The 8,455-nt window shown below is 34.0% G+C and overlaps 2 protein-coding genes across 4 annotated transcripts; one reads left to right on the top strand and one right to left on the bottom strand.

Annotated features, from left to right (window-relative positions):
* Positions 1–1,940: 1,940 nt before the first annotated feature.
* LOC109020160 (putative lipid-transfer protein DIR1) lies at positions 1,941–2,273 on the bottom strand. Its single transcript, XM_019002577.1, has one exon. The coding sequence runs from the start codon at positions 2,271–2,273 to the stop codon at positions 1,941–1,943; it is 333 nt and encodes a 110-aa protein (XP_018858122.1).
* A 2,382-nt stretch (positions 2,274–4,655) lies between these two features.
* Positions 4,656–8,303, top strand: LOC109020164 (UPF0496 protein At4g34320-like). Of its 3 annotated transcripts, none has more exons than XM_019002588.2 (2): positions 4,656–4,940; positions 6,865–8,303. In XM_019002588.2, the coding sequence occupies exon 2, from the start codon at positions 6,996–6,998 to the stop codon at positions 8,118–8,120; it is 1,125 nt and encodes a 374-aa protein (XP_018858133.1). In that variant the 5' UTR covers positions 4,656–4,940; positions 6,865–6,995; the 3' UTR covers positions 8,121–8,303. The 3 variants fall into 3 exon arrangements, with proteins under 3 accessions (XP_018858133.1, XP_018858132.1, XP_018858131.1); XM_019002587.2 differs by having other exon boundaries at positions 4,813–4,940; positions 6,862–8,303; XM_019002586.2 differs by having other exon boundaries at positions 4,813–4,940; positions 6,815–8,303.
* The last annotated feature ends 152 nt before the right edge of the window (positions 8,304–8,455 follow it).

Below are 8,455 nucleotides of genomic sequence, written 5' to 3'. Positions count from 1 at the left end.
TCCAGATTTTTTACATTGAGAAATTAGGAAGATTTGGCATTAGTGTATTTGCAAGTTTTGCTGCAAGATGGTAAGCTGTTTTGATAGAAAAATTTCCATTTTGGCTATTTATCCAAGTCGAACAGTCTGATCTTTGGCTGGCATAAAGTAACGGGATTTTTTGAATTTCCCATATGCTATCTTGCTGAAAGAGGGTTAGCATTTTTTGAATGTTCCAGGAAAGGGTGGTCTGGTTAATCAGATCAGAGACTCTAAGAGACAAAGAGATTTCAATATTTTGGCTTAATGGTTTTGATCACTCTAGAGTTTCTTGGTGCGAAGAACAAGAAGAAATTCAGATAAAGCATTATAAGTGGCATGGAGTTTCAAGGATTGGATTGAGTCTAATTTTCTATAAATTCAGATGAAGCATGTAGACCTTAATTATTGTAATTAATGTTGTCTTCATTTAATGTTATGGAATCACATCTTGAATATATATTTTTCTTTTCTCAAACTTAGGATAAATATAGATAGAGCATGTAGACCTTATTGTATTAATTAATGTTGTGTTCGACGCTATCCATAAACGTACAAATTAAGGTTCACATGAGATTGTATTTATCTCGTGCTTTTTCTTAAACTTATATTAGAATTTGGTTTTTGTTATTATGTTTGCACGTAAATGGTTTTCTTTCTTTTTGTAATTTAATAAAATGATAGTGACAAGCTAACGATTGGACAGAGTCTAGGTAACAAATTGATAGGTACAAATTAAAAGAGAATTATGTCATGCATGAGAGAAGCATTAAGCATCCCTATCCTCATGCTCCCATATATTCATGTGTGTGTGGGCACGCGGCACGTGTGCATGTATATATCAATGATTGAAGAAATTACGATAATTAGAAATTAAGTAATTAACACTTTTCGAAAATTATTTTATAAGAACCTATCTATTACAATGGGAAATGCTTGATATCTTCAAAATTAATTCTAAAAAACCATGCATGCATGCATCTAATTACAAACTGCATGGATATGTTAAATTTATTCTAAAAATATTTTTATTGTAAAATAATTAAAATAAACCATGACAAGTTATAACTCATCGTAATCATGGCCCATTTGAATTGTGTATTGCAAAGACGTACAAGGGATTAAGTTAGAAGGTATGCTGAATCACTCACACGTATTGCAGTTATCAGAGATTTATATATATATATATATATATATATATATGTATTTATATTTATATGCCTATGCTAAGGATCATTGTGTGATTAGCATTAGTCATGGGAGAAATATTGTACGTCAAACTGGACTCAGTACTAGTACCCTTTCGCCGATTCTCCCAATTTGCAATGCAATGCAATGAATGAATGAATATTGAAGTTTAATGTAGGATTATTAATGTGTTCTTTGCGTTCTTGTTTATGATCCCGGCCTCGATCAATATCAGAACTTTGCATGTGAACATGGAATATTAATTGATCTTATACAGTACCAGTACCATGAGATCGTGTCATCATAAGGTGTCATGTGTGTGTGTAGGAGGATATTTGGTAAAAAGTAACATGATGGCTCGATTTAATTAAAACAAACTTGAGAGCGAGATCATCAGTAGTACGTATATGCAGTACGTACGTATAATAAGTTTGGAGGCCATGAAGATTCAAAAGATAATTAGCAAACCATGCAGTACCATATCTTAACAAGAGTACTGTTTATTACATAACGACGACGTACGTAAAAGCAAGACATGAAAACAAACAAGCAATCAAGCTGAAATTAACCAACAGCCGCATGAGTACGTGCATCATGATCATAATAAAACGTCACACATGAACAAGCTAGCTAGCACAAAGAAGATCCGGAAAAACTACAACAGATAGATAGTACATGCATATATAATAAATTAAGCGGGCCGGGATATATATCATGTTTTAGCATATAATATATTAATTTGAGCAATGGAACTGGGGAAGATTGCATTTAGCGGGGAGCTCAAAGGCGAGGTTGGGGTCAATTCCGTAGAGATTAAACAGCCTGGAGTTCTTGAAAAGGCAGAGGCACTGCATGTCAGCGTTGGAGAGAGCCGAGCAACAGGCGGCTGAGGGAGGAACAGGGAATAGGCCGCTCACCGATGGCTCACATGCCTTGAGACCCTCTTTTGTCATGCGGCATAATGTCTGACCATTGGCCAACATGATGGTCGACTCAGATCCCATCATCATGACCATGAACACAAACATTAATGCAACAAAGACTAGCCTTTTGTATCCACCTTCCATATTTTTTTGCTCAAACAGCTAGCTCAGCCGATCTCTTTAATTTGTTGGAGTTCAGAGATCAGTGATCGATGGCTATGTACGTATCTAATTAACTGGCCGGCCACTTATATATAAGCAAAATGGGATAGGCAATAATTAAGAAAAAAATACTATTTTATCATCGTTGAGTCATCATATATCTTTTTAGTATAAATAATTAGGTCGTTTACTTGGAGGGACGCAAAATATAGTCACAGGCTGGCTCGTGACTGCATGCAGTTCGGAGTTCGCAAAAATGGGGATTACAATGGGCGGTACTGTCACGGGTCGTACAGTAGTGGTGTAAGGTTTTTGTATTTTGTGGGAACTTTATATGGACCGAATAGTTTATTGAAAAGAAAAAGGCATCTTCTGTATGGAGGCATGCATGTGAACCTCAAGACCATGTGACATTTTATTTCGTGATATTATTGTATAGAAAATTCTGCTCATCATTTTCATTTTTACGTCACATATAATTGATTTTGTGATAAAAAAAAAAATAGTGCTACACATACATATAATTTTAAGACTATATTATACGTATTGAACGGTCGTTCTATTTTATCAATATTTTTTAAAATTTAGATTTTAAATTTCAAATTTTAAAATGTATCAATTTTCTGATACATTATGTTTATATAAATAAAATCATGAGTATAAATAGTATTTCTAAAAAAAAAACAAATTTAAAAACTGATCTTTCGGATAAGTTTCACATGATGATAGCAAATGAGTCTCTTCTCCCACCATATATTAATATGTGATTTGTTATTTTTATTCTTCTATTTAAATACATACATATTAATGTATAAATTTAAATTTAAATAGAAAGATAAAAATGATAAATTACATATATATTAATGTATAGTGTGAGAATGATAAATAACATTTCTTATATAATTATAATTTTAAATGGTAGAAATTAGCTAGGTTTCACCCCGATCAGACACCGAATTACATATATAATTTTTTTAATAAATTTTAACTTTTTATATAGTATTTATATAGTTATATAATTTAATTATATAATTTTCATCTAATTTATAATTATTAACTATATAAAATATTAACTAAACAGTATTTTTGGACTAATTTTTAGTTGGTTTGAAATATATAGTATTTATTGATAAGTTGAGTCTTTAACTAAAAAAAAAGGCCTATTTTGCACGAGCTCGGACTGAATGAATCGATTAAACCAACCGAACATATAGTTTGGTCCGGTCTAAAGGTGCCACCGGTCCAGTCCAAAAATATAATCGGACTGAACTAATTAATTACAATCTTTTAATAATTATATAAGAGTAATGTTAGAAAGAAATTATTATAATAGTATATATTTTATATTTACTGTATATTTATTTTTAATTAATTATTCTTAATACTCATTTAAAAAAATATATAATCAAGATAATGTCACATTATCTATATAAAATAAATACTCTTAATAATAATTTATATTTATTCTTTACGAAAACATAAGGAAAAAAAACTAACATATTTCAAGAGAAAAAGAAGAAGAAGAAGAGCGAACTGTCACAAAAACACGTGACTGGAAGAGTTTTGTTGCCGTAGCGTGGAATAATAATTTGAAATCACTAAAAGGCGGCACCCAATTACTCATCGACACGTATTGTTAGCTTACGCGTCAGGTGGACGAGTGTGGTTATAACAGCCCCCACCCCGAAACGAGACCACGCAGTGCTGTCATTGGATAAGGACTTGCTTTTTGGTTTCGTTTTCCTCGTGCTATACGGAGTCTCGCCACCAAAAACAACCCTTGCCTTACTTTGAAATTACAACATCGCCATTTTTCCAATTTGTTTAAAGGATTATTATTTTTTTTTTCAGATATGTTTTCGGTATTTTAAGCTGACAAAGACAAACAATTTAACTTAAACAATACTATCTAATACTCATATATATATATATATATATATTTTTTTTTTTTCACATTATTTTTTTAACATTTTTAAATATTTTTTTTAAAAATTTATAATATTATTAAATAATATTTTCTTAATCAGTAACTAAAAATAAAAAAACTCAATCGGAGAAAAAAAGAGCCCAAAACGGGCTCCTAGTATTTTTCATATATATATATATTCATATTATTTTTCATACTAATTTTTATTACATCTCCAAAAATATATATTATCTGACTTATTTTCTTAAAAAAAAGTCGGATATCTATTTTATATTAAAAGCGTCAATGTAAAAAAGGAATAGTATTTCTCGTCTTCCTTTATGTTCCCGTTTCATTTTTGTCTGGTTCGGTCTAGAGGTACCACTTGTCCCTGCTTTTCTCATCAGCTATTTGTTTTTCCATTTTTAACCCTGTCATTTTAACCTATTTCATTCTCTTTTCTTCATGTTTTTGCTTTGCCGACTAGTCGCGTACGTTCTTGTAAATTTCTTTGGATACAGATGCACTGAAATAGGCAAGTTGATTCTTAGACACCAAGTCATCTTTTGAATTTCAAGAATATTCAGTATAAAAATACATTCATATTGGTATATAGCTGCAAACATATTTAACTATCTGAACGCCCTCTGCAAACACCTTTGAGGCTGTGAGTTCCTTCCGCCGTGTATTACTTACTTATCTGGTTGCTCTGATCATTCGAGAACTGAACTGCATGCAATCAGGTAGGTATATTTCATTTTTCTTGTAATTGTTTGCATGTATATATAGGTGGGGGGGATGGACTTTTCTTGAATCTCAGCCTTATAGTTTGATGCTCGACCATTTTAGTTTCTGTTTCAAATTATTATCTTGAAGATCAACAGATACTTTGGAAAGTTTAATGGGAAAAGTTAATGCTTCAAAAGCTATAGAGATATCTAAATTCCAGGACAATGCTCTTCAGAAAATAAAAAATGGTTTGGAGAAAACAATTACAGGTCTTTTTCTTTTGAATATCTTGTGTCATAATTCCCTTGAAGTGACGACAACAGGGCCTCCTCATTGTTCACCTTTTCAATATCTTCCTTCTAAGCTTCCCAACAAGCAACAAGCGTTCCATGATATATTTGTGGGGATAAGTTTCTAGCATGAGAAAGAATAAATAAAAATACATCTTCGCTTGAGTTTAATGATTTTAAGCTTTATTTCTCTCTCTTTTTCTTAGAATGACCCACAGTCATCGACTTCAAGCTTATATTGAAAATGCAAAATAAAATAATAAAGCTGAGAAAAAAAATTCACCTACACATAGATTCATAATATTTAAAATGAATAACTATTTACCGTGAAAATAATTTCTTTTTTATAACAAATTATCGTAGCATATAACTAGTTATGTTAATGCCTTATGATTAATCTATAGCGAAAGCCCTCAACGGGAGCTCCCAGCGGTAAGAGTAGAGACATCCTAATGCCTTAATTTTGTACAATAGATCGAAAGGGAGGAAATAATCATCTTGGCTCACGTCCACGGATTGTTTTGGGATGAAATCTACTATAATGAGTGATTTTACAATTTCTCATGACCTCACATATATTTCAATTAGGCATTATGACGAATTATGTAAATCCTTATGTCTCTCTATTTATTTATTTTTATTCGTTTATTTATTATTTATTATATAGATGAACGCAAAAAACACTTTATCAAAATCCGAATTACCATCGTGAGTTGGGAATGACTATTTCCTACCTTTCGGTCAGTTGTGCAAAATTAAGGAATTAACAAGTTATAAATAAGAATTTTTCTTGTAGTGAATTGTAATATTTAGAATAAAAGATAATATTTTCTCCAATTAAAAAAAAAAAAAAAGATTTCGGCATTAATGTTCTTTGGCTTCCTTGGCAGTTCATCAACCAATACCCTTGTTTTTCTCGAATCAAAGACTTGTGTTTTCTTCCATGTTATTACCGAAGTCTTAGAACCGAAGCTTCTGCCGCCTTTATGTCTGCTTTATCTTAGCTCCAGCTCTCCCTTCTCTTTGGTAACAGTTGCTTTGCGCGTTAAAACTGGAAAAAAGGCAAGAGAGAGAAGGAGATACATATTGCTTCCTGCGTCTTACATTGCCCAACTCTCTCATTTATCTCATGCGTGCAAGCTATTCCCAGATCTCCTCCACCACCCCCACGTCTCTTGGTCCTCAACAGTTGCAGCTCTCTTCAAGCTTCTTCATTCACCTCAATTTATGATCCAGACCTTCCTTTATATTGCTTCCCTCCTTTTAAACTATATCCGTCTCCAATTAGGCCGACCATTTTCTTCGTCGCTCTAAGATTCTTTCGACTTGCCAAGGTTCTTAGTTCTCTATCCTTTTCTTGGTCTGATCCTTTCCGGTCGGTTTCAAAATCTGGAAAAAAAATCTCCGCACTCTCATCTGTGGCGATCAAGTTTGCCAACTAGGAAGGTCATGCATACGAAGTTTTAGCTTTAGATTTAGTTTGGTGAAGTGGGTTTGTTCTGATATGTATGTTAATTATTCTATTTATTAGCTGGGAAACTTGGGTTGGATTTTGTTCATCATATATATATATATATATATATATTATGTACTTTTAGGAAATCTGCACTCAGAAATTTGGTTTTCGTTCTCTGTCTCGACATAGAAGAAAGTTAAGCCGCTGGTTGGCGAGGATAAACAAGGGGTTTTGAAAAGCAAGCTCAAGCATCTGCAGAGTTTCTGAATTGAATCTGGTTTTTTGTTCTGTGCTTGGTTTCGTCAGATCTAAGAATCAAAGTCATGGGAGGCCATATGAGCAAAAAGGCCCCTGAAACTTCCACGGCTATCAATCTCAGTACCAATTTACAGTACACTAGTGAATTGAGCTCTTACGAGGCTGCTTGCAAGCTTGATGCAGACTTGCAGTCCTTTGACACCACCCTCCAAACGCGTACCAATCAGGTCATCAACACTCTTGCCGTGGGAGTGGAAGTTCGAGCCCTTTCATTTGATTCTTTGAGAGAGGTCACGGAATGTCTCCTGGAGATGAACCAGGACGTTGTTAAAGTCATCTTAGAATGCAAGAAAGATATATGGAAGGATCAAGAACTATTTGAGCTCGTCGAGGAGTACTTCGAAAATAGTTTGCAGACTCTAGATTTCTGTACAGCATTAGAGAAGTGCCTGAAGCGGGTTCGGGATAACCAATTGCTCATTCTTGTTGCGCTTCAAAAGTTTGACGAAGAAAGTACTGAAATGGGAGGGAGTAGGTACGGGAGGACATTGCAGGAGTTGAAGAATTTCAAGGCAGCTGGAGACCCTTTCACACAAGAATTCTTCCAAATCTTTGAGTCTGTTTATAAGCAGCAGATGCTTATGCTTGAGAAGTTGCAACACAGAAAGAAGAAACTCGACAAGAAGCTTAAGTACATTCATGCTTGGAGGAAGGTTTCAAGTATGATATTTGTTGCCACATTCGCTGCGGTGTTGATTTGCTCGGTTGTGGCGGCAGCCATGGCTGCTCCACCAGTGGCAGCAGCATTGGCTGCCGCGACATCTATCCCCGTGGGCTCAATGGGAAAGTGGATTGATTCCTTATGGAAGAACTATGAAAATGCTTTGAAAGGGCAGAAGGAAATACTTAGCTCGATGCAAGTTGGTACCTATGTTGCCATCAAGGACTTGGACAACATCAGGGTTCTCATTGATCGGTTGGAAATTGAGATTGAGTCACTCTTGCAGAGCGCAGAATTTGCTATTGAAGAAGAGGCTGTTAAGATTGCAATAGAGGAGATTAAGAAGAAGTTAGGAGTGTTTATGAAGAATGTTGAGGATTTGGGGGTGCAAGCTGACATTTGCAGCCGGGATATTCGGCGGGCAAGAACTGTAGTTTTGCAGAGGATCATAAAACATCCTAATCATTAGAACATAAATGAATCTCCTTGGTGCTTTATAAATCCACCTGCAACTGTTGTTATGTTAGAAAACTGTTTTCTTTGTGGTTTATGATAATGATTATTCCTCGATTCTTAGATTGTATCATGGATCCACGCTGTTGGATTCGTGTTAAGAAAATAATGTTAAGAGTGCTAGTGAATTTCACTTCAAGATGTTGTTTAGGGAACGTGTCTTTTTTTTGGGGCTGATGTACATTGTTTTGCAATCTAGTCAATGAACCCAAAAGAAAAAACGAAAACAGATTTCTTGTCCGACGGTTGTCTTCTACTCTTGACTTGAAATTTTTTTGTTAAAATCAATAA

The sequence above is a fragment of the Juglans regia genome, chromosome 13, assembly GCF_001411555.2.
Source record: "Juglans regia cultivar Chandler chromosome 13, Walnut 2.0, whole genome shotgun sequence".
In the NCBI taxonomy this organism is placed as follows: Eukaryota; Viridiplantae; Streptophyta; class Magnoliopsida; order Fagales; family Juglandaceae; genus Juglans; species Juglans regia.
Note: the sequence above shows the minus strand (reverse complement) of the source record. Positions and strands in the feature narration are given on the sequence as shown.